The sequence below is a fragment of the Vanellus vanellus genome (genome assembly GCF_965231255.1).
Source record: "Vanellus vanellus genome assembly, chromosome: 2".
NCBI classification, from domain to species: domain Eukaryota; kingdom Metazoa; phylum Chordata; class Aves; order Charadriiformes; family Charadriidae; genus Vanellus; species Vanellus vanellus.
The window spans coordinates 123,282,237-123,309,210 of NC_138906.1; the positions used below are offsets into that span (position 1 = coordinate 123,282,237).

At 40.0% G+C, this 26,974-nt stretch overlaps 1 protein-coding gene across 5 annotated transcripts in view; it reads right to left on the reverse strand.

Moving 5' to 3' along the window:
• Positions 1-26,974, reverse strand: part of NOL4 (nucleolar protein 4) — a gene marked incomplete at both ends in the record, with an annotated part of 194,080 nt that overhangs the window by 129,937 nt on the left and 37,169 nt on the right. For 3 of the 5 annotated variants that reach the window (XM_082499021.1, XM_082499020.1, XM_082499024.1), the window contains 3 exons: positions 14,226-14,358; positions 18,193-18,305; positions 18,817-18,928. In XM_082499021.1, coding sequence (XP_082355147.1) covers positions 14,226-14,358; positions 18,193-18,305; positions 18,817-18,928 — 358 coding nt within the window. Of the gene's footprint in view, positions 1-14,225; positions 14,359-18,192; positions 18,306-18,816; positions 18,967-26,974 lie in introns of all 5 variants that reach the window. The other 2 variants (XM_082499023.1, XM_082499022.1) reach the window with 1 other exon arrangement.

Genomic DNA, 26,974 nt, shown 5'->3' on the forward strand with positions numbered 1-26,974 from the left:
ATGCCAGCCCTCTCAGCCTTTCCTCACAGAGAAGGTGCTCCAGCCCTCTGACCATTTTGATGGCCCTCCTCTGGATCCGCTCCAACAGGTTCGTGTCTGTCTTGTACCGGTGACACCAGAGCTGGATGCAGTGCTCTAGGTGGGGTTTCACGAGAGTGGAGTAGAGTGGGAGACCTGCTGGCTGTCCTTCTTTTTATGCAGCCCAGGATACAATTGGCTTTCTGGGATGCCATCAAACACAGCAAACTCATGCCCAATTTTTCATCCACTAGTAACACCAAGACCTTCGCCACTCTCAATTCATTCATCCTCCAGTCTGTATTGATGTTGGGAATTGTCTCCACCCAAGTACAGGACCTTGCACTTGATCTTGTTGAATTTCATAAGGCTTGCACAGGCCCACTTCTCAAGCCTGTCCAGGTCCCCCTGGATGGCATCCCTTCCCTCTAGCGAATCAGCTGCACCACTCAGCTTGATGTCAGCTGCAAACTTGCTGAGGGTGCCCTCCATCCCACTATGTGGTTGCTGAAGATATTAAATAGTATTGATACTAGTATGGACCCTTGCGGGACACTACTCATTACTGGTTTCCACTGAGACGTTAAGCCATTTCTGTAACTCTTTGGACGCGGCAAATCATTGTACTTAAGAATGAAATCATCTAAAGAAGAGACCATTTGGGAGACCATTTACTCACCAATACCAATTGTCAAGTCCACATCATCTTGTGTTCTCCACTCAATCTCTGGCCTGCCCTGCAAAGCACCACTGGAAATGGCTCTGAGAGGAAGCCCCTAACATAGGCACTGTCCTGTATCAGGAAAACACTTTTAAGGATGGAAAAAGCTTCACTGTAAGTTTCATATACACACATATGGAACCTGCTTCTACAAGAGACAGCCATCCAAATTTATTTTTTATGTTGCTTCCCTGGAAGAAGAATGTGCTGCTAAGCTGTTGCAGCTACTGCTGCCCATCAGATAAAACCTGTAATATTCTGATAGGAGCTACAGACATTGACGTCCACTGTTTCTTGCTGTTGCTCCTATTGAATAGGAAAACAAAAGCTGGTTTAGATGGCACACACCTTGTGATTTGTTGGAAACACATTCAAACAAAACTTTTTCCACCCACACCAAAACAACAAGAAAGCAAGAGACTCTTTTTTTGCCTCGGACCTTCAAGAGGTATTGGAATATATGCTGCTCTGGTTGGATTTAGACTTCACAGAATTGCCTCTTTAGAAATTCAGGCTCATGGTATTTCTGAACTCTCTGACATGGCATTAGTGCACAGGAAAATGTATCATCTGCTTAATAACAAATTCCTGTGCCATAAAGCTCTACCTCTCTTCAACGATCATTTAACTTTACTCAGAAATAGATGACTACAGAAAGATATTTATATGTGATAAGAGAAATATAGATTTATAAATATGGTTATAAAATGTACAAATAGAAAATCTATTGGTAGTAATAGATACTTTTGTGTACACTTGAACTAGCTTTGTGCTTGTTCCATATTGTTTAATGAAATACACAACAGGGGTAACATACAACTCAATGCTAACTTTATTTTTAATAAATGCTGCTGAAAAAATAACCCTGTCAAGCTGGCAACCTCAATCTCTGCTACTCCCTAAGCAGCCTTTCTAACCCCCTGCTCTCTGGATTTTTCCTCAGAACTGATTTCTGTTGACATCTGTGTGTACAGCCAGGGAGAAACAAACGGTAAGGCATTCACCACATACTCACATAGGAAAGCAGAATAAGTAAAATTTTCCTGCCTTGAAGGGTGCTGAAGGGGGACAGTTTTCACTTTGAGCAGAATAATGGAGGAATCAGGAGAGCGGTTTTCTCCTCATTTTTTCATTCTGGTTCAAAGTGTAGCTAATTGAAGTATTCCCAAGAGGTAGTCAGACAGCATGGGAGACTAGATTTCTTCCTGACCCACAAGACAAGAATATCTTTAAAGAAACTCATTATCATTCAGAAAAATTAATTCTGCAGGGCAGGAACAGTTTAAAAACCAAATAGCTATTTCCCTTCCATCTATATACAAAGGAAAATAACCCAGATATTGGTACTGCTGACACCTGCTCTCTCCATCATACATGTGTACTTGATGATCAGTTAGGTTCGTGGTCTTACTAGCCAGTCTGTTCACGTCCAGGTGACACAAGGTCCTATAACCTACTTCAGCTAAGAAGCAATGGGCTTTTGTTCTCTTACAGTATGCTAGATTGGTGGGCCACATGCCTGGACACCCCAGTTGTCCTCCCCCCTGCAGCCACATCGCAGCACCCTCTTCTACTCACAGAGCCTCATACCAAGCATCTACAAAAACAGCAGATGCTTTAGAAGGCATCAAAGCCATGCTAAAAATAACCCCACAGATAGAACAGAACTGCCCCACAGACTACCAACCGGACTATTCAGAATCAGCCAGTATAATGGACGCAGGTCTGAGAAACAAAAGACTTATAGGCTACCACTGCCCATACAAGTCAATTACCCATGCAGAAGTTCTTCTGAAAGAAACCTGTTCTTCTGCATGGCCATAGCGGTGTTGGAGCTGCCTATAAAAGTCTAGAAGGCTAGGAGTGTACACAGTTTCCTAGGTGGTGAAGAATTGTTTCTGAGACAAAAATAATCATTTTACCATGTCCACCCTCTCCTTTGCAAAGCTTCATTTAAGTAAGCTTCTATTGAAATCGGCACTTTACAACGCCAACAGAGTTCAAGAATTGCCATTGAAGCCTCTTTCTTAAATCACCGTGGAGAACTTGGCCAGGCTGTCATCTTACTCTTCAAAATCCACCCATACCACATGCCTTTTAATGCTGTCATCACCATTTCCCCACCTCCTTGAGGAAGCAATCATTTTAGGCCTTTTTTTTCTAGGGACTGAAGAGAAGCATGCTGCTGAGTAGCTGACTCGGAGAACAGAAAAATATTTGTCTTTTCTAACAGAATTTACAACATCCGTGCTTTTAATTAAAATAGGGCACATTTGCAGGAGATATAACAATATGTGCAAATGAAAGTCTGTGACTACAGATGTGCAGGAATAACCAGGGATTATAGTACAATCCAAGAATCTAAGATGCACAGTTCTTAGAGAGCACACGTAACTAGTACAGAATTGCAGAAATGTAGCAGAAAGAATGGAAGATACAGGAATGCAGACAGAGCTTGTCTAACTCACTGAATTAAAGCTTATTATCTCTGCGTAAACTGCACTGACGGTTTAATTAAAGAACCAGTAGTAATTTCAGCACACACATTAACTACTTTAGGATCAGTTCAACTGCACAGAACCTATTATGAAAACATGAAGGATGAAACCTTGTTTCCACTGGAGTTTGTAGAAATTCTTGTCATTGATTTCAGTAAGGTTTTAATTGCACTCATGTATTTTGGACATGATCATGCTGGATACAACTTCCAAAAGCCAAGTCACTAAATCTCAAGGTTCTTTGAAACTTTTCATAAAAATATGGTCCTTGGACAATTAACTAGGAGAGGTATTTTCAAAAAGTTACCAATTGCTTTTAGAGGCAGAAATCCTAGCTGTCTTTGGTAAAGAAGATACCTACAGACCTGTAAACTAGTCGAAGATTATTTATTGATTCTTCATACACATACCAGGAGTTCTCTTAAAAGAGATTTGACAGCACTAGTTCCTTGCATTTATGTTCTGCCTCTCTAGAGCACCTGGCTGCTCTCACTATTTGTACCACTTCCTCTTGAAGAGGGCCTATTTCTCCCATTGCAGGTAATTCACATTAGAAGTTCTCAAGCCTAGTTCTGTGTCTTCATCCTCTCTTTGACAGGCTGCAGTATCACCTCTCTTCAGAATAACCATCCAAGAGACACTTAAACAGTGTGATGTTACAAACCCACTGCATGCTTTTGCCAATTAAATCATTAAATTTTAGTACACTTCATATTTTGGTTCTTCTTGGAACAGTAACTGTGTGTAACTGAAATATCATGTCTCTATTTTTTCTTTGCAGAGGAAAAAAAGAAACAACATATTCCCTGTCTGTATCTCTTAATTTCTTTTCCCATCAAAGCAGTAATAGCAATTATTGCTCCTAAGAATTTAGACTAGTCTGTTGATATCATGGTTTTATCACAGCATTTCTCAAAGCACAAAATCAAATTTTCTAATCAATTATTGCCCCAAAGTACCTATTACTGTTGTCTTATTTAAAAGCTGCTAGTGAACCACATGCTTTATTCTGGTTTACGATCTTATTTAATCTCCATGCCAATGTCTATGCTTCTGTGAAATCCAAGTTGCAGAGTCTGAAAAACTAAACACAGAGGTTTGAACTCCACCATCCAGTTAGAAGTAATTACTCCTTTTACGCAAGTTTAACAGTTTGCTTATAGCAGGGATCCAGGATGGTTATTAACAAGCATCACGCTACCCTCTGCTTAGGGAACAACTCTATCCAGTAAAGCACACAGGACATCAGGACTGCTAGGAGGTTGGTAGAAGCAGTCACCAGTTCTCTCGGTGATGCATTAAGCTAACCATTTCACAAGAAAGCAGGCTTGCAAAAACTGACACGAAAATGAAGCACTGAGGAAGGACTTAAGACACAAAGATGCAACTACCCCCATAACCAGGAACTTTTGTAGTAGGTACTGATCTCAGGGCAATATTTCTGCTTGAAAGGCACATTCCAGCTGTAAGACTAACACACTAATGAGTTGTTATCTGATGGAAATTGAGAAAAGCTTGGAGCTGACCTAAGATATCAATTTCTCTCCATTTCTGTGCACCTAAGTCTGAAAATTGTACATAATATAAATTTGGATTCTTCCTTTACGTTAACTTTTATCTGAATTTATTCTAATGATAACGCCAACCCTTACAATTGAGGTTCTGGATTGGTTTCTCAGCATCACACCCGGTACAGCCCACAAAGGCAACTAAATAGGGTGTGCTCCTTCACATCTTTTCCTAGAGCGGGTTTGAGTACCTACTAAAGTCTGTCTGTCTGTCTGGAAGTGTGCTTCTACAGCAACCAGCACTGGTCAGTGCCCTCCTGGCATTCCAGCAGCAGAGAGACTGCTTGAGCCTCACACATTCCCCAGCAAGCTGTTAACCAGTCACCAAGTGCTAAATAAACTTGTAAAAGAGCCTGGCTGTATTTTAATCTGTGTTTATGCTAAATGTAATTATTTTTATCTTTCTGTCTCCAGTCAACCTGCAAACCATCACTTCCATCTTTCTCACAATAACTAGGCTATCAGCATTCACAAATACTTGGAGGACACCGCTGGAGTTCAGCCTATCCTGAACCTTTCAGAGTGATTATATCATTTCTTGCATCCTGACAAGAAGTGCCGAAGATAGTGTACCCTTCTGCCTCAGAATAACAAATATGGTTACTACTTGGCAGCATTAAATCAACTATTTGAAAACACTGCTTCACAGATGTCAGGAAAATATATATATAACCACTTCCTATGTGTTAAATTTTACAAAACTCTATAATGCTACTAAAATACTACTCTTTTTTTGTAATCAAAGTGTTTGCATTTTTTTTAAAAAATTACTTCTGATTTTAAACATTCAGTCTTACAAATATTTTATCAAACAAGAAACACTTTAAAGAAATTGCCATTGAAAAAAAAATCTTTCACAAGACAGACTAGTGTCTCCAGGGAATTTCCTGTTCAGAAAAAAAAAAAAATAATAGCTTCCTTAATTAAAATATAATACAGTAAAGAATTCATGGCTAAATTTAATTTTCTTTAAAGTACATTGTTTTACATTCCTTCTACTGAAATAGAAATGCTCTATTATATTATTCTATATTAAAAATAATAGAAAAAAAATAGTGGAGTCAATGCCTTGCATACATTTTAACAGTAGTTATGAAAAAAACCTCTACCTATACTGTAAGGAAGTAGATCAAACTAAATTAAGCAATCTGTGCACATAGCCCCTGCTAAAGTCATCTGGCACATACAAAAGGATAAACTGGGTAAAGTGTGTGTACTGGAAAGCAAAACTAAATCCCTATACCAGGATGCTCCTCCTTAATTTTGATGTTACAGAGAGATGGGAGGGAAAAGCCTGAGAGATGCTAAGATAAGGGAAAAGAACAAAGAAAATCAACTAAAACCAAACCAACGGTTTCAGAAATCCCGCTAAGCTTAGTTACAAGGGCTTGCATGCGGAAATCAAAAGCAAATTGGCTCCCATCAGTACCTGCATAAGAAAGAGATAGCTTGGATGCTTAGTATTATTGCCAAAGTGAAGTAACTATTGATAGAGGACCCGTACAACACCAATGCAAGCATAGGCGTGTTTTGAAGGTGCAAAAGGTTACAGGTCTGCAGCTAGCATTTTACCCAGGGGTAGGCTTCACTTACCACTAGATTGCTGATGTAAAAAAGAAAGGCTGTGAACAGAGTGAATGGCCTGCAAGTATTTTAGCATTACTTGTGAAAAGATAATTCTAATTTCTCAGCTATTATTGGCTGCAAGTATTCCCTGATGTAATTATGGAATAATAGCTGAGAACTTGATTGTAACCAACAGTTAGTAGTTTGTTGCTAACAAGGCAAACATGACAAACAATTTTGAGGCAATTATTGTCATTACAAGCCACACTCAATTGTTGAAGGCAAGCATAATAGAAAGTGACAGTTGTGCAGCTGGGAGAGTAGTGCGGGAAACAGGATTGTTCTCTGGTTGCAACAGACCAGTCAGACTCTAGCAGAGAGTCTGCTCAATGCATAATTCATGTTTAATAATATTTTAGTCTCTAAAGCAAATTACAGTATAAGATTAAAAAAAAAAAAAACCAACCCAAAACCAAAAAAACAAAGAGATGTCAAAAAAAGACCACAAGTTATAAAAGGATGAGAGAAGACACACAGAATTAAAATGGAGCAGAGGGGAGACATTCAGCACAGCCAACTCACAAGACGCTTGCAACTAGCATATGAAAATACAGTAACTCTACACAACTCTACAAGAGTCAACTGTAAAAGTAATCCATTTGCTACACTTTAGTGAGAGGGGTGCTCATATCCAAATCCTGGTTTGAGACCCTTGTCTGATTAGGCAGGTCCACTCAGTTAGTGAAGCTCTGATCTCAGCCATGCCTTCACTTAACAACAGTAATCTGGGGGAAGGAAAGAGTGCTCTCAATGGAGAGACAATGATGCTTAACTTTTACCAAATTTGAGTTGTATAGAGAGTTAAAGGAAGATTTTAATCTATCGTACAATAGAGGTGCCTCATATATCAGCTCAGTATTCTGATGACAATGCACATACCAGCCGCCTCGTCAGCAGCCAGTACATCAGAATACTTGATTTGCTGAGAATTCCACTCAGCTTTCCTTAACGATGTTAAGGACTGAAAGTTTGTAATGCTGTTGCACCACCATTTCAAGCTCTTGCCCAGGCTCAGTACAATGCATTATCACTGACATTGTAACACTGCTCAAGAGTCATTAGTGTCACTCGTAGTGCCTTTTGCACTGATATGGTATCACCTCTAAAGAAGCTGTTTAAATGCCAGTGGAACTAGATTGCCACAACTGTCTCGCTTTCAGTTCTTGTTTCAGTACTTTTTTCCTCTTTCTTAAATGTATTGGTTTGTGCAAATAACACTGTATCAGAGCAAATCTGATGGGCCAAATCACACCAGGTGTAGCTCCACTGAAGCAAAATAATACTAGCACTATATGCCAGGTTCTCAGGTCCGCTTTAACTCTGCTTAGGTGAAGATGATACTAATTTTCTCAGATAGAGCACTATATTATAACTAACCCCCTGTCAAAAGAAACCTTTGTGATTTTGACATGTGTAAGATAACACTTCAGCGAAGCCCATAGACTTACTCAGAAACACGCATATCTGACAGTGCTGTCTTTTGCTTTATTCAGTAATGAAGCTGATGCTTGCAAAAGGTGGCAGATCACAGCTGCAGAGACAGGAGACCTTTGCTTATCCTCAGAACCAATTGCCAGGCAGCTGAAGCAGAGACCTTCCTCGTCCTCTTTTGCCAGCTTGTCTCAGCCCTCATCTTCGGGATGTGGTTGTTGCCCTCATTCAGCCCCTGCTGCCTCTGCTGTATTTCCCAGAATAGGGGAAAGGTAAAACCTGTTCACACGGGTGGGCTTTCCTCTTCAGGGAAATTAGAGTAAGATTGCAAAAGACTCTGCACAAGGTGCTGTATTGCTAGCATTGCCTGGATGTTACTGTACTCATCTTTTCCACTGCCATGAGACAGGCAGGTATCTTAGATCTCTTTCAGAAGACTGGTATTTATTTTATTGTTTCACCCTCAGTCATAAGAACTGAGATTATTGTCCAAAATGTTACAAGTTTCAGTGGCTCGAGCAAGACTGGAAGGTCTGAATACATGACAAAATTCAGTCAGCTCTCCTGGCCCTAGCTTGAATGTAATTTTAAATGGTCTGCCATTTCACCAAAAAAAAAGTAAAGTAGCAATTGTCTTTTTATATTATTTATAAGCTAACAGTGCTACCTCCTTCATTCTTAATCAGCCCAAACCTTCACTATTAAGCAAAAATTACCTTTTGCTTTAGAGTAAAATGTTTATTAACTTTGCATGTCCAACGTCTTGTATAATGTATGAGCATAATAAGCAACTTCTATAGCATTATAGCTGTGTTAGTATGGATCTACAATTTGCAAATAAAACCAGTCAAGCCACAGAAAATTCCCAAAATGAAAAGGCTTTCTAAAAGTATATGAGATCGCATGTAGGAAAACTGGCAGGCCGCTTTTTATTTTATTTTTAATATTGTCATATACCACAGAAACATCAGGGGCTTTGTTTTGAAGCCTAAAGAAGTCAAGTTTTTAAGTAAAGGACACACAAACTCCGCAAACATTTCAGCTAATCTTTAGTGAGCCTTTACTGAAGTCAAGTGGACTCAGACCTCATACCCAACAAGCGTATTTGTAAAACCTTTCAGTGCCTAAACAGAAATTAAAGGCTCAATACTCATTAATGTAAATTAATTTTGTAAATTAATGCAAAATAACATTTCCACTGAAAATTATTAGCAGCAAAAAAGTTGCCATGGGTTTAGTGCTGGAATCATCTGCTCTCATGTTGGTTTTGTTGGCACTCGCTTTAATCAACATCAAGAGCAGGGCCAAAACACAGGCAACAGCAGAGACAATTTACTCCAATATGCCACTTCACCAATCTCTTTTCACTTTGGCCTGCAGTTCATGTTCAAACGCACTTAAATTACTTTGTGAAAAAGTCATTATTTTAAGACAGGGAGTCCTGGTTTTAATGGAATAAAGACAAAAGCAGAAAGAAGTACGACAATACAACCAGTTGAGAACGGGAAGATGGATTAAAGACTTGGCTTGGGCTCAGTTCAGAGAGAACAAACCAGCAGCAAGCACAGGTATAGCAAACTGCACCCTTGCACAGACACACAGCTTTGACAATGTAATCAGCTGATGTTGCTTGTTTCAGGTGAACCTGTTGAGTAAAGATTATAGCTTCGATGCAGAAAACGGGTATTTAGATGACTGACTCCAATACTTGTATCATCTACCACAAACACCAAATGAGTAAAGGGAATAGTTAATGGGAACAAGCACGTCTTCTACATCTATATTGCGGAAAGCCTGGCAACTTGAACATGCGGGGAAAGAGAACTGGCACCATTCAAATGACCATAAACTACTTGAAGGCATAGTCTGCCATTACATTACAGTACTATTGCTCAATTTTCTATAAATTGCAAAAAATACAACCAGGAAAAGCTTATTAGTAATCTCCATGTCTTAAGATGATATCACAATCCCTGTCAAAGGTTGACTCGTGACATATTTTGTCATAGCTAGCTGCTATAAGCAGTCTCCATACAGTGCCTGTGAGGGGGAGTTCTATATAAATATGTCAAAATATGTAACTATCATTTTCTAAAAACTACACTGAAGAGAACATAGTCCTTCCACCCAAATCCAGACAAAGCAATGATGTGTTTTGATGCACCTCAGTACATTGAGAAATACTGAAAATAAATGAATTCTGCATCTTGCATTGAGTTACAGTCAAATAGTCTCATCCCTGATTTTTATTTGATAGCTCACACAGTGAAAACCAAAAAAAAATTCAACGTAAAATGTATACCTAACTCTTGTTACTTCTAGAGTTGTGCATGTTCTTAATTTCCTCTTATCAAAGCATCCCCCTACACCTCTCTCATGCTTTGGCAACTAATGAACCACCACAGCGAGGGAGCAAACACACTCAGCTGTTCTGCACAGGGCTCCAGCTAACAGGCAAGGACGAGAGTCCCATTTTCCCTCCGGGCAGAAGCTTTTGTTCCCCCCCTGACAGACCTATCTAGAGGTCAGTTTTTACTACAAAAATATTTTTTTGTACAGGTTGAAGTACTAATTAAAAAAAAAAAGACAAGCTCCTTTATTTCTAACTCACTTTGCAAACCTTGCCTGCTGTCTGTGGTCTAAGGCAAGGGCAAGAGGGTTTGATCCAGCAACGTCAGAGTCCCTAGAGCGTCATTAGGAGAAAGGTGAATTAATGACATATCTCGAGTAGGAGCTTTTCCCACTGATGAGTGGTACACAAGGCTTGCTCCAAAGAACCCACTTAGGACAAGGGAGCTGCAGCATGTACAGGGAAGCAAGAAAATAGGGGCAAGCAAGGGAAGAGGGTGCAAGAGGGAAAGCAACACACCAGCAATGTGCAGCCCTATTATCCAGCTGGCTGCCAGGGAAAGCAGCTCTGAGGCACTGGTAACCAGATAGCCCTACCCCACTCCCAGCTGGGGAATGAACCGATTGCAAATTAAAGCTGTTTTCCTTTTCTAACTCCCCAGGGAAGAGCAGCAGCTCTTTTCCAACTCCTCCCCCATAGTTGCAGCATCCCTGCAGGTGCTCAGGATGCTATTTTCAGCCATTCACCAGCAGGTGTGACTCAAGGCCCTGTTATTTAAAAGCATCCAAAGGCTAATTTCAAGTGGAAACCATCCTTCATAGTATTGTGGCAACTTCCATACTATGGATACAATTTACCAATTCTTCCCACTGGTCATTTCTTCTTCAATTCCCTGTTCCCTTACAACCTAATATGCTTTACACAAGGAATCTTATGAAGCCTCTCAGTACACTCGCAGAGCCCAGGACTTCTGTGCAGTACCAGCACCCATCTACTGCAAGCGTACACACACCTTCCTTCTCTGTGCCCTCCTTCTCAGCAGTTTTCCTACCTACCATGACATTTCTGGGTGAAGAAGAAGTCTATTGTTTTCAGCTGATAATGTGGGTTGCTCTGATATTTGCCTTTATTCTATTTATGTTCAAACGACCTGATCATGAGAAACAGAAAACAGTACTAGACTCGAAGACACTGAGAAACATCAGGTCAAGTTTTCTAGTATGAGCTCTGCAATGGAGTCCCAAAGACAAATGCTTGTCTAAATATGATGGAGATATACCTCCAAGGGAAGAGGGTATGAAAGCATCTTATTACTTTTACGTATATACTGTCAGCATTCCGCTATGCTCTCATAAACCGAACTGGAAGAAGAACCTCCATCTATCCCTCAGTGGCGTGACCCAGCTCACTCTTACATTGTTCTAGGGTACACAGACTCTGTTTATATCATAGTACCAAATTGGTTGAAATCTATGGAAAAAAAAATAACGAATGTCCCAAAATATTCTCATGCCACCTCACACAGAAAGCCAGGTAAGCAAAGAGGTAGAACACATCACCTTTAGGTACACTGGAGCTGTCACTCCTCCACCCTAGGCAGCAGTTTTCCTAATGATTACCATTAGCAAATCATTCTCCCAATGAGGGCATGCTTGGGGCAGCAGCAGACCTCTGCTGTCCCATTCCACCATGACAACCACAGACCCCATTCCCAACCATGTGTGCATAGGCAACCTTATGCAGCAGTAAGCTTTCACCTGCCAGAACGCAGCAAAGACATTTCAGATGAGCCAAATGCCAAGTGTCTTGATCTGTAGACTGAACATGGTGGCTGACATAAACTCTCATGGACATATAGAATGTTTGAGGGAAGGGGCAGGAATTGCTTTAGACACACAAATTCATGCTTTGGTGATGATTTTGGTATTCATGCGCTATAAGTGTTAAATTTGTAAAATTTTACGATAAAGACTGTGATGGTAAAAGGGATTCTACAGCTAAGTTCATTTAAGTTCCTTTTTGTCTTCCCTCCTTCCTGTTCCCGCTTCCATCCCTCTATCCCCATGTTCATTATTTTCTTCCAATCATCTTTTTTCCTGCCCTCTCCTATCGTCCTTCTTTCCCTCCCCTTCTCTAATGTCTCTCACTTCCTCCTTCAGCCTTTTTCTCCCATATCTGAAAAAGCAGTGTTGCTATAACTAGCCACACTCAGGTTTGCTACCTGACAACAGCTAGCATAGGAAAACTATGAAGCAGGAAGAGCTGCTATTTCAAATTTCTCTTTCAGCAGATGCTTTCGCTAGAAGATGCAGCAAAAAATAGGATTGCCTTAGGAAGGTGAGCAAGTACCATCTGGGAGGAAGGCAAGGAAAGCTGAGAGATTTAAAGCAATTCTGTAAGATCACAATACCTGCAGTTCAAAGACCACAGTGCATTTATTTCCCATACATTTTAAATAGCAAGTGACAGATTAGCAGCATTTTATCACTTGTATGTTCTAATATGATTAGATGTGGCACATGAATGTGGTTGCAGTAGGTATTAAGACATGTATGACAGGCGTTTCTTCATAGGTTACTGCACTGAGCTCTAATTTCTATTTCAGACATATACATGCACACAATCACTCTTAAGAAACCCTCTATATATGTGAAACAGATTGAGTATATAGGTAAGCTAAAACCTCTAAAGCACAGTTTTGCACTGAAAGCCAGATACATTAAAATGGCACCTTCCAAATTATCCCTAAAAACACTAATTTAGTAGTATTATTACAGTATATTAGCCCTGAAAAGCCAAACTTCAACAGGAAACTGAACTGGCTTTCCCTACATCTTGTGCATCAGAACTGCTCCTTTAGTGAATGTACATAGATAGAAATTAAGTCAAAAGTTGCACGAATTTTGTAATAGCTTGAGGACACTCAGACAAAAGGCAGCTCTGGTTAGAATCTGGCCTCCCAAATTATCAGAGACATCCTCCTCCTTTATTTGCTCAGAGAGCAACACAGCAGAAGGTCACACCCATGACCAGATCCTATCAGCCACTATGCAGCACACCGATTCTCACCTAAATAGCTTACCAGATAGCAATTGACCATGATGCACAAAGTGGAAAGAATCCAGCTTAACTGTCAAATCCCATATATTTAGTGTTCAGGAGAAATATAAGAAGCACTTCTGAATTGGCACACATGATCAGGAAATTATGGAGTAACAAGTACAGAATACCAATGTGTTGTTTCTAATAGCAATAGAGTAGACCTGCACTTTGGCTGTTGCGCATTCACGTGCCACTCATGAGCCACTGTCGCAGTCTCTAGTGGACAGGCTCTTTGTGAGCTCCATAGCCAAGGAGAAAGTTAATTCCAAACCCGGCCCACCTAACTTGTTCTATAACAAGGGTTGAAATCAAAGAGTACACATCTATGCACCTTCTATGCAAAGTAAGGCTTCTATCTCTCTCACCAACAAATTAGCTTTCTGTTGTAACTAACCTAGGAATAATTAACATTCAAATTTACAATGCTGCTTGTTCTGTTTTCTCTTCTTTTACTTCTGTTTCCCTATTGGAGTTTGTCTTTTTCATCCTTTCTTCTGAATATCACATCCCAATTCCTAGCTCTCAAATAACCACGCTTCTGTCACACCCCTGTCCCTCATTTCAACCAGTTAAAACAACTTTCTTAGCCATCTGGCTTGCCTCAGAAAGGTTTGAATTTCATTTCCTTTTATGCCTGTGTATGGTCACACTACATATATAAAAATAGAAAAATAATAATACTTAACATATAGTGGTCTAAGCACTCACCTGTTGCCTAAGCAACAGATAAATTAACCTACAAAAAAAACCCCAACTTCATCCTCTTCATGCTGAGACATAGGGAACGTAAATTTCAAATTACCTAATGAAACACACTATGAAGAAAAGGACACAGCAGGTACTAAATGAAGGCACAGAATGGGAAAAAGACATGGCAATACTGCATTTTCTGTACGAAACGAGAGCCTTACCATCCTGCTGGCCCTGGAGGTTCTGAGGACTTTGCATTCTCTCTTCCAGATTTGAGCTGAGGTCAGAGTTCACAGCTGACATCCTAGTCGAGTCACTCATATCAAACTCATCACTTTCGATAGAGCTTTCATCCTGCAAATGGAAAGTTTCAGAGACGTGTTAGAAAACATCATACACTGTTCACATTATATGTGCAGTTTACTCGTTCCCATTTGTTTCCCTCACACCTGGTGTGGAGTGTAATCATGCTAAATCTCTGTGTATATAAGCAAACAAGCAGAGCACATAAAGAACAGCAAGGAAAACACAGCACTTATGTGATATGATAATCTGACAAATGCGATTTGTTCATCTATGAGGATACTCCATTACTGCACTCTCTGTTTCCATAGTATTTTGCAAATGAGGGCTAGTAACTAGAGACCCCATACCATGTCCTTGTTATTCAAATTTGGTTGAGGAGAGCTGTCCACATTCCCTGCCTGAATCTTCTCCCTTTCCCAAGTGAGGTCAGTAACAGCGTTATGACCACTCACAGTAAGATATTTCCAAATGGCAACTTTACCTCATAAGAATCCACGACAATCCCTTGACATGATGTCACCCTTACACTGCTACTGTGTTTAAAGAAGCATCTCTGAAAATAATAAAGCTTATAAAACTTCTGAGCATGTTCAAATGACAGTCAATGGCAAACCAAAGTAACAGAATCACATGAGAATCACTTTCAAATTTATTCTGCCTTATACATCTTTAATATGATTTATCTATCAAGTCTACTTACAGAGCACCTACTAGGGATGATAGCAGAGGGCAAAAAGTAAACGTCCCAATCAAATATTTTGTCCCCATTTTAAAAGCAAAACAGTTTTGGACCTAGTTCAGCAAATGTTCACATACATGTCTAACATCACTTGTTTCAGTCCCGCTGAAGTTCATGGGCTCATTCATGGATTAAAAATTAAGCATCCACAAGTCTTGTTCTGTAAGCTACTGAGGCAACATACAAACCTAAGGTGATGTATTTTCAGTAACTTTTCTGAGATAATTATTCCTGTTATGAAGAAAAGCAGTTTAAAGAACATAGAGAAAAATATGGCAAATAATTTTGTATCCCCTGAAGATCAGTTTAAAATATTTGTTAAATTAATATCTTTTTTTTTTTTTTTAACAAAAACAGAGCTAACAGGATTCTGACTATTTTTCTGGGTTGCTCACCAGAATTGACCTAGAAAAATAGCAATCTTTAGAGTATTCTTTACTGTATACTTGTTGTGAACTGGTTTCTACAGATACTAATATAGCTACTTTCTTCGTTCTGAGTGCTTGGCCCTTAAATCTACTCCTCTCCTGAGTCTCAGTGATGTTTCCAGCTTGCATGGCCATTTCTCTCATTTTTGTAAGGCAAGTTCCCTGCAGTCACGACTCTTGTTAAAGTGGGATGAAGTACTGCCAAATGGTATTCAGGAGTGAGAGTGGGACAACATGAAAAGGTGATGCTGTTCTGCACCATCACACCAGGACAACAACAAATAATGAAACAAACATACCTTGTTCTCAAAGTTTTGTAAAAGACTAAATGGAAGAGCGAGGGCTTCTCTTGAGGGCACCTGTCTGCCTTGCTCAGATAAGGCAGGAACACCCCGGTTACAGCAGCAGCAAATCCCCAAATGCTGCCCTCACACAAGAACTGTGGTGCCCGCTAGCCTCCTGCCCCAGATAGACAGGGCTGAGGCACATGTCAAGCTGGTTCTGAGGTTTAGGGAAACGTATCAAGAACAATATCAGAACACAGACTCCCCCAGACCTTCTGGAAGGCTGTGCCTCTGTTAAGGCACAGTGGTATTTCTCATTGAATCCTGCAGGAACCAGCAAGCAGCAGCTTACATTTTCCAGTTTTGAGGTTAGGCAATCTGTATGGGTTCCCAGAAAGGGAGCTCTGACTATCTAATGCTTGTATAGGTATAAAACAACACACATGGGCAGCCTGTGGTTGCCTACAGCACTCTGTGAAGTATCTCCACCTCACTCCCCAAACTGTGTAAACTTTTATCTGAATCTGCGTGGACACATAGGCACGTGGAGAGGAGCTGGGAGCCACTGGCATCCTTGTACTAGTTGCCGCACAGCTGTAAATTCCCACACAGTGATGAGTTCTCCTTTTAGATGAAGTCTGTTTCCCTTTCATCGATGGGCTCAGCTTAAAAATGATCAACCAAGGATGAGAGAATTAGGAGGCTTTCAGTCACTGTGCTAGCTAGTTGTGGGATCCAAGTTTACTCCTGTCTCAATTCCACCTCCACAAGAATACAGATATGATTGATGAAACCTTGGAAACAGAGCCTTCCTACAAACCCAAGCATGTTTTTTAAATGCACTAAATAGTTTGAATGTAAGCACCAAAAATCTTCCTGCTTTGTACTACACCATTTTCATTGCCCTTTTGTTCTCATAGAATCATAGAATTGTGAGGTTGGAAGGGACCTTTAAGATCATCAAGTCCAACCATTAACATACCCTGACAAAACCACTTCTAAACCATGTCCCCAAGTACCACATCTACCCTTTTTTTAAACACTTCCAGGGATGGTGAATCCACCACCTCCCTGGGCAGCCTATTCCAATGTTTAATAACCCTTTCAGTGAAAAAGTGTTTCCTAATATTCAATCTAAACCTCCCTGACATAACTAAAACTCATTTCCTCTCCTCCTATCACTTGTCACCAGGGAGAAGAGGTCAGCCCCCACCTCTCTACAACCTCCTTTCAGGTAGTTGTAGAGGGACAACTCAGCGCAACAAATGTTGCTGCCCCAAAGGGCAGCACCCAGAGGGGAGACTCAATAGGAGGGAAAGATGACCAGGCTGTATTTGTGCATGAAGCACTCTGAGTCAGAGGTCTCTCCCCATATCTTCCACAATTAAAAAACAGGCTAAAGCGAAACAAGGATCCTGATATTTCTAGAACAGTGATGAAATCCTCATTCTATGAGGTGTTGAATAATTCATAAATCTCCACCAATACCCCATATCTACTTATTATGAAACCACAGCTGACTGACTCCACAGAAGTCAGGAGTCAGTCAGGGTCTTTGACATAATCCAGCTGCTAAGGTTGTTTTTCAAGGTTTTCTTTATTGAAAAATATCTTGTAGTTGGGCAGAAGGACACAGCATGCAGGACTGCTTTTTGGCTAACACATAGCTGGGCTTCTAACTATTTGGCAGTTCAAATGGTAAATGAACACATTTCTAGCAAAATGAATTCATTACAAATAATTTGGTAGCTGCCATCCAATTGATGAAGCACTTCTTAAGATCTGGAAAAACTCTGAATAAATCACAGAAGGAAAATAATTTTTGTGAAGAAATAAACACAGTTTAACTCAAGTCCAATTCTCTCTGAAGAAGCTTAATTCTCAGCCTACTTCTCTTCCTTTTTTTTTTCTTTTTTTTATTCCAAGTTTCAAAAGCAACCTCTACTCTTATTTATCAAGCTTTTTGCATTAAAGTTTTCAACTGATGTTGCCAGGGCTTCCATCTATCTCACCAAAATGTGTTGCATCCTGGTTGCTAACCTTGAGAGCACTATGTCATTCATTTCAGCTGTTGGTGGTATTGCTTTCTAGAAGTAGACAATGAAAGTCACTGCTGAGCGCAGCACTAACTCTCAGGTGAACATGCTGCCCCCATTACCCTTTCTGCTGGTCCAGACAGTAAAAAGGCACCTCAGGTAGTTTGAAGCAATACAGCATATTACCCCCAACCATGGAAGGGTGGTAAGTCATGAGATTTTCTCTCAAGCTGATTACTTGCAAACAGCTTTGGTTTGGTTTCAGACTCACTATTTTAGCAATGAAATTACAAAGATGGGATCAACAATCATCTTCAGTTCAGCTTCCTGGGTACTGCAAAGAGAAGCACCAAAGAACACAGGAGAAGAGAAGAACAAAAGATTTCAGGTTTTACCTCATCTTGCTGTGAATTTAGTAGCTGCAGCTTCATGTGTTTCATATACGCCATAGTAATTGGCATGTTGTAATCAATCATACTGGTCACTAAAGTTGGAGGTTTTCCATTATCTGCAATAAAAATATTTATTATGCATTATATGTTAATTGTGGAGGCTACTTGAGTTAACTCTGCAGTCAAAGTTTGACAGCTATGTCATTTAGTTCTAACTTTGGCATTTTCAATTGCTTGTAGGCTGTACAGATGGGAGTCTCCCAAAGAAAAATGAAAATCAAGTTCAAACCCTGAGAAGTGATGAGTTCTTCTACCCTAAATGACTACAGCACATGCACCCTATCTATTCATTATGTTTAAGCCCCCATATAAACATTTCCATAGAAAAATAAATTATTTCCTCCAGATAAAATCATATTTCTGTTAGGCGTGCATATGGTATTACACTCCATCCTTAAGCAAAAGCAGAAAATTCACTACCTTCCACCTTCAGGAAATTAGATGATCCGACTTACTGAACTGTTGCAGTCTACCAAATTTTTACGAATCCCCACTTAAGCTAGGAAAATACAAATGGGTATAAGGAATAAAATGACTTTACATCCCACTATTTGACACTAAAACTACCTTTATGATCCGCTCCATCTGGGTTTAAATGCATTCTTTTCTGGCACTCTGAGCAGCTCATTAGAAATCGTGTCACCGCTTCTCTCGGTAGGAAGGCATAGGTCTCTGAAATCTGAAATGAATAACAAAATATAGGTGTTATTATATAAGCTGATTGAACATGATTTAACAGAACTGATCATTATATTTCAAAATAAGGCATATTATCTTATAATGCCAGGAAGCACAATGGAAGCATGTTCTGCATATTATGTAGGATTTCAAGAAATATCTATCCAATCTGCCTACTTATCATCTAATGGCTAATAATAGTCAATATTGAACAAAATTTCACTTATATCAAAAGAGGTTTCATTTTCTGTTTACAGTTTTTTTTAATTTCCTTTCAGCAAAAAGACTAATACATAACAGGCATCCCACTGAGGGATGGTTCCAAAAAAGTTAAAAAGTGACCTTTTTCTTATAATCAATATCAAAAAAAGAAAATGCTTGGTTTATGTGCTCTATTTATTTTTATTGTAAAGATACGTAGACAGATACAGGACTCAGTGCATCAGCAGCGATGACAGTATCCTTGCTAGTTTAACTTTGTATTTGAATGTTTTGGGAAAATATTCTTGGAAAGCTTGTGTTTTAATACTATACAGTCAATAAGTTATTTTTATTAATGGTTATAAAATTTAGGAGTCGCTTGATTTTAAAGACTCTGCTACACCTGGAGATACCTTGAAACAACCGATTTCAGTTGTTTTCTCCTTTCAGCATTACCATTTTTTACAACCATGTACTCGCAAACAGGTATCAAACAGTTTCTTTTCTTTATTGAAATGGGAAAGGAGGAAGCAGTTACTGCTGGTTTTAAAGACTGCATTCCTCCCTGACCCCCCCCCAAGGATGCATCTATCTTTATAGACATTTTGGCCTGCTGAAAAGGACCTGGAGGCGATGGTCGGTGCCAAGCTGAAAACAAGCCAACAGCATACTCTGATCACAGAAAAAGCAAATCTCATACTGGCTACATTAAGCGTATGGCCAGCAGATCAAGAAAAGTTATTATCCCTTTCTACGCAGTGCTGGTAAGACAGCAGCTGGAATGACGTGTCTGGTTTGCCCCTCCACAGTTCAAGAAGGCTACTGTGAGGCAGCACAGGGCTCTGTGGCAGACCACTGTGGTAGACGGAGCCCAAAGCAGGTAACTTGAAGGAAAGGTTGAGGATTGAGGTTGGATTTGTTTCATGTGACAAAGAGTAGGTTAAGCAGCAGGGAGAGATCTCATTGCAGCCCACCACTGCCTGAAGGGGAGTTACAAAAACTGACGAGAAAGTCTTCAGAGGGTATAACCAGGGACAACAGCCAACAACCGCAGGCTGGGATGTTCAAACCGGACATCAGGAAAAACTTCTCTAGGAAGCCAGTGTACACCAGGTTCACCAGATGGGTGGAAGAATCTCCAGACTTAGATGTTTTCAAGACGTTAGTAGGCAAAGCCATGGCTTTTCTGTGATTCACTATATACGTTGATGTATATGCACTGAGCAGTGCGAGTGTTGTAAGGAATCTCTAGCTCTTCTTTTCCCAACCAAGGTGATTGTCTTGCAATGGAGCTAATCCTCAAAGAAAGACAAAGTGCCAGCAATAGAGATTAAAAGAAGACTCAACTGACATCTGCTTGTATTCCCTTATTGTAAAGCAGGATTTGATTTCCTATCAAGCACTATGTTGATGCAAGTCCCTGTAGGGAGTGCAGAAAGATGGAGATAGAGTATATGAAAGTGTGGATATAAGAAGGACAAGATAACTTTCTTTAATGGGATGTAAATGGAATTACATGCTGTGCAAATCATTTGTGCTCCTCACAAAGGTGCTAAGAGGAGGAGGAATGGCCAGTTTTAACTCTCTTACACGCTTCTCCTTGGCATGTGACCTGCTTAGCCTGTGTTGAAACTTACGTTTCCTAAAACTCCATGGATCAAATTTATCAGTGACAGTAATTTGCAAAATAGCTAGAGTTAGTTTAGTTAGTTTAGTGTTTGTTGATGTGACATGAGTCATGGAAATACATGGAAATGATGCATTGTAAAATAAGAACACAAATTATACCATCCTGTTTATGGTATTGCTGTTTGGGCTGTTTGTTGTTATTTTCTTATATCACAGAAATCTTATTTTGGGGAGGTGAATGGGATTAGTATAAAAGCAAAATTTGTTCTATGATAAAAGTTGGCAAAGATTTTCTCTGGGTGTGAAACAATTTATCTGAATATGACAGCACTAAATGAAGCCACTTTTGAATGGGAGATCCTACAAAAAAAATTTTTTCAGATTATTTTTCCTGGTTCTGTATGACAGAACAGATGCTTATTTACCCTTCAAATATGAAATCATTGGTTATACTCATGCTTTATGGAATCTAAAAAAAGAACTTAAAATCAGCTAGAATTTAGCATTAAGAAAATTGGTAAGTGCACATATGCAGCAACCTCTCTCTCATAACATTTAACATATTTAGCACTGTATTGAAATTAATGGAGCTTACCCATGGATTCATTAGTTGCCTGCATTTGATAGGAATGCTCCATTTGTTCTAATCAAGCATCTCTGTCAAAATTCCAGTTCCGCTCAAACAAGATGAAAATCCTCCAGGAAAGTAAGTGAGCTAAGGCCCAGATTTGATAGGCATGCTCCACTGACTATAAGGGAACTGGGTTTTATAACTAAATTTGTCCACATAGCAGATGCTTGTGTCTCCAACCTCCCACTGCAACACAGTTTTAAGGATGCCCTTCCCTAAATAACACCAGTTTTCACCAACTTTCTCCCCTGTTTACTTTGTAATTTGAATCAATCACTTACATTCCAAGTCTTCAGCCTGTAGAAATTGGCATAACGCAATAGGTATGACAATAAAAGAGATATGTAGAGGACATAACCCACAGCTTTCCCTATTCTTGATGCTTGAATATACACAAAAAGCTCATTCCAATTTTCAGTGTCAGAAAGATTACAAAAAAACCCTTGAACCTCACACCCCCAACAGTGCAGACTCCTGTTTGCCTTTCTCATTAAAGAAGGGCCCATCTACTTTACAAGATGTAGATAGCTGCTTGCTCACTCTGGCCATGCTCTGAACCAGCTGGCTTAGCACCAGCTGGAGCCGCGAAGCTCTCTAACCAAATTAGCACAAGGCCGAACACAAAATCCTATATTTCACCCCTCAGTAGAGTTTACCAGCTCGTGCACAAGGTTGGGCTGATGTAGTTCATGGAGCTGGCTTTCATGTGAGTATTTCAGAGCGCAGCCTGGAGGCCTATGACACTTTCTAAGTAACTACGCAGAAATACCTTAGACGGTGGTCTGGCTTCCTCAGGAAAAATTGTTTCTGTCCTCTATTCTATCTGAAAGAAAGCAATAATGACTCAGTCCTCACTGATGCTGTATATTCCCACTGCCTTCAGCAGCCCTGCTCCTACCTCTCTTCTCAAGGCTGTTAGCTAACAAAAAATATAGCCAGTCCATCTCATTCAGTGATGTGCTGCAATAAAAGAATATTGGTTTATTGCAATTCCACACACCAAAAAAAAAAAACCCCAACCAAAACACAGCAAATGCACACAATTCTATATTTTAAGAAAAAATAAAGCCAGAAAAGTAAATTGAAATGAGGGATATTGCATTATTTACATCCACACACTGTCAATGCAGACCGGCATATTTTTGGCATAACTTACAAGAAACTGCTCATGCGCATGCCTGTACCAATCAAAGAAAAATCAGTGCTGATTTACCATATTGATAAAATTACTTGGATTGCTTAAAAAAAAAAAAGTATATTTTTTTCAAACATGAAGCTTTAGAAGCATCCTTTTGGGATTCCTTGTTCTTACTAGTGGTTTTCTTGCACATTAGTATACCTTGTGTTGCTTGTTGTTATCTTGTGTCTGGATGTATTCTGTATCTCGGATAAATCAGAAAATAAGCAAATTCTAGCAGGTTGGTGTTTAGGTACTGTGTACTAGATATAGCTCTTACAGCTGAATGCTTTTTGCATTGTAAAGGGAAAGAATTATATGAAGAAGAAACTAGATGTCTGGAGCATTGAGCAAAAAGTGCAAGAATCATACAGGGTTTGGTTTAGCCTCAGAAGTTACAGGATAAGAAGCAAACATTTCCTAACAATATAGTCCATGCTCATCTACATGTATTTCATTTTAACTCTGAACTCAGAGGAAAATAAAGAGTTGACTTCAGTGGCTTCAGAGTCAAAACTTCTGTGATCTTATTTCACCATTCACAAAATAATCTTTGATAGAATAGATTGTGACACATATCAACCCATCCAAAACATTGCCCAACAATGAAGGCCTTCTAGACCTATAATTGACCTACATGCTGTTTACTGGATCCCATGAAGAGCACAACTACTACAAGTCAAGTAATCCAGTACCTGAGCATGTAATTTGATTTACATTGGAGCTAAGTGATGTGTGCCCTAATTGTCCACAAGAAGTGTATTGCATTCTTACCACATCACTGCAGGCAGTGAAAACAGGCAAAGTTTCCCTTCTGCTCTCTAATATTCAGACGATTTAAGCGCAGGATGTTGTGATGATGGAGCTTTCAGAGCTACATTTTTATTTGGAAAATTAACAAGCTCTAAACTGAAAGGCAGATTTTAGGACACATATGGTAAAGCAAGAAAGACAAGTGTGAGGAGAGGGAGTGAAATTTTGCAAGCGAACCTATTAACCCCTAAAGAATTAGCATGGAGGATGTATGTGTAGTCTGGAACATACGATGTGTCAGATTAGAGGGGTTTGTTGGTGGTGTGTGTGTGTATATTTTTTTAATTAAGGAGGGTAAGGCAGGGGGGAAGATGATCCAAAGAAGACTTCCAAGAGGGGTGAGAGAGAGACGGGCAGAGAGAGCGAAGATGGTAATCTGTCCTGGGCCCACAGCCATCAAACCAGGTGGCAGAAATTGGTTTCTTGATGATAGAGGGCAAGCCAGCCAAGGAAAGTCCTCTCCTTTCCTCAGCAAGAGGTCAGACTAGAAGGCTGACATAGGAAAGCAGACATGTTACTGCTGGGATTTTTATCAAGAGCTCGCTACCCTGCTATACTGGGGAAAATGCTGTTCCCTCTCATGCTAAACTTGCGCTTCACAGATCCTCTCCCTTCCCTCCCTGTGTAGCAGAAGCTGCTTTCTGCGAGGGAAGCGACGGGGAGCACCTGCTAGAGGGACCACTGCCAGGACACTCAACACTTGCCCTTTGCAAAGAAGCAAGAACAAGTCCATAGAGTAGAAGTGCGCAGGGCTTGGCTGTTTTGCCGTGCACACAGGCACAGCGTGGATGCAAGGATTTAAGCGTGTTAAGGCCTTGCACAAACCTCGTGTTCTGTTTCCCCAAGGACAAGGTCTGCCCTGGAGGGAAACCAGCCAGACCCCAAACCTGCTGTAACTCTGTTCAATCAGGGAAGTTGTACTGGCAGGAGATGATGTTATTTCACAGCGCGACCTGTCAAAAAATTCTTCCCCGAGGAAAACACGTTCACTGTGATGCTCAGAGGTGACTTGCAAGCACATTCCTGTTTTGGGAGGGGAAGAGAGTCACACCATGTTTCACAATCAGAGGAAGGTTTTTCTTAGGGTGACAGGGAAGAGGGAGGGTACTCAACAGCCTGATCCCAAACCAAGAAACATTTATTACTGCAACAGCTGGCTGAAGCACAGGACCCCAGATATTGCCCCCCACCTAATAGACTCCTGTTATGCCTTGGATGTTATACATTTATGTACTACCTATCTGAATAGAGCCTTTCCTCAAGCTACTTTCCCTTGACACATCAATATCTCCCCCATGTTTTACAAGCCTGCTTCTCTTCCAGCTCATCAGCCCAGTGCTCTTTTTTCATTCATGGATTGGGAGTTTTATTAACTGACCCATTTCTCCTGCTCAGACATTGCAACCCTCACTCACAACTCAAGTTCACTGCTGTAACGTTTCAAGGCTTTGCACGGTGGCTACGCAGGCTCAACAGGCAGATATTAGATCATCCTTCACAGGTAAAAATATTGAAGTAGAATATGCACATAGAATTTAAGGTGCTTACAGTGGCTATGAGACTTACACAAACAGTTCTCAGGTAGTTGATGCACTTAGTTATTGGTAACTTGGTCCACATATAATATACAAAGGTGAGGCATTTACTCTATTCTTTAAATGAATGAAAACCTAACATATTTTTTTAAGAATATTAAAGAAATTAAAGAAAATAAAATCTACTCTAAAATATAGCACTTGATCACTAAATCTGGCCTACCTGTACCCATAGCTGGACTTAAGAGGAGGCAGAAATGTTTTCCATCTTCCATCATCACAGACAATTTGAGTTTCTTGAAAAATGTAATAAGGCTATTTTTTTTCCTGGTTTGCACTGAATCACAAAGAGTTGTCCTAACAGCTTGAGCCTGTTGCATTATGCTGCTACTGTAGCCATCACTTTTCCCAGTTACTCCCACCTTTGATATACCCTTCAGCACTCAAATTTAAATTTTAAACACAGCTGAATAGTTGAAATCAAGAAATGCAGCTCTACAAAGGCACAGAAAGCCTGATATGCACTTTCTTGCACACCTTTGCGGATACACTAGACGGATTCTTTTCCTGAACGTTTCTCTTCCATGCATCCCCGTCTCTGCTTTGACACCACAGTTCTTTCAGGGTGGGATGCCTATACAAAATTAAGTCCTTAAGGACAGAGAGTGAAAAATACTATCCCAAAGCAATGCAGTTCCTCTAGGACACTGAGCATCAAGTGCTAGTAGAGTCACCCCTATAAGGATCCTCGGTACTTTCTCATGACAACTTAACCAATTCCATGCATCACCACATTTCACCCCACCTCTTATGGAGCCTGGCAGAGGACCCGAGGGGGATGCAGGACAAGCAGGGACCTGTTTGGACACAGCTACTTGCCGAGGAAGGCACCAAGGAACATGCTCTTTTCACCTTCCGCACCTTCCTAGTCACCTGTGCCCCTGCTGAGCAACCGACTCAGATTGGCTTCGTGTCACGTATCCTGCCTTTGTGACAAAATTATCTCCCAGATCAAGGTCCTCGACATTTTCCCTGTTTGTAAACTTCCCTGGGAACTAGGGAACTAGCTGAGATTATAAGCATCGTATTAAGTATTCCTTCAGTCTGCTGTACTCCAGATATGAGTATATATATGTCAGGACTTTTTTTTTTGCTGGTGTAGGTCTACCTACAGTTATGCTGGCATGGAACACAGCCCATCAATCTTATATTGTATACAAGTAGGGCACTTGAAATGAGCACAAAACCTGCCAGTGAAATGGGAAGCTCACTCTTTTTTGCATATTTTCAAGGTTACTCTCCCACATCATCTACATAGACTTTGTACAATTCCCTTCTTGTTAGTGTGCACAGAAGAAGAAAATGGGACCTTATTCTAAACTTAAATACTGAATCACAGGTGCTTTCCTAATAAATCTGTAGGGTTTGTGCCAAGAAATCATAAACTTTGAGCTTAGTACATTGTTGCCCCAATTAAAATATAAGGCTCCCTTCCAATATACAGCTCTTTTAATGGTGCCAAGCACCACATCCTCTTTATCTTCCTGTGCAGCACCGCTGTAGGAAGTCCCACAGAAATTAGTTATAAAAATGCCATTTTTTTCCACACAGTTAACATAAACAAGTCAGTGAAGATTACAGATTCACTAATTGAGTTTGTAAGCTGTTCTGAACACGCTTTCAGAGAGACACTGAGGTATTTTATCACTTCAGTATCTGGGGTGACTCTATCTAAAATTAAAAAGACTCTAACTATTCCAAGTTTGTCACTTTATATAAATGCAAACAGTAGTTAATTAAGTCACCTTTGACAATTTCATTACCCTTCTAATGATGCCTGAGTGCTATTCAAAATTTTGAGTGGAGCAGATTCACTATTGAAAATAGAGATGCACATATATAAGCAAATTAATTACTTGAAATCAACATGTTGCAATTCTTAGGGCTGTGCCATTAAATTTTTAGAAATACTTAGGTACTGAAAATCAGTGACAATATTTATGAACTTCCGAAGTTTAGCAATTCTGTACCAAAATTGTGGTTGTTTTCTTCCCATCATTT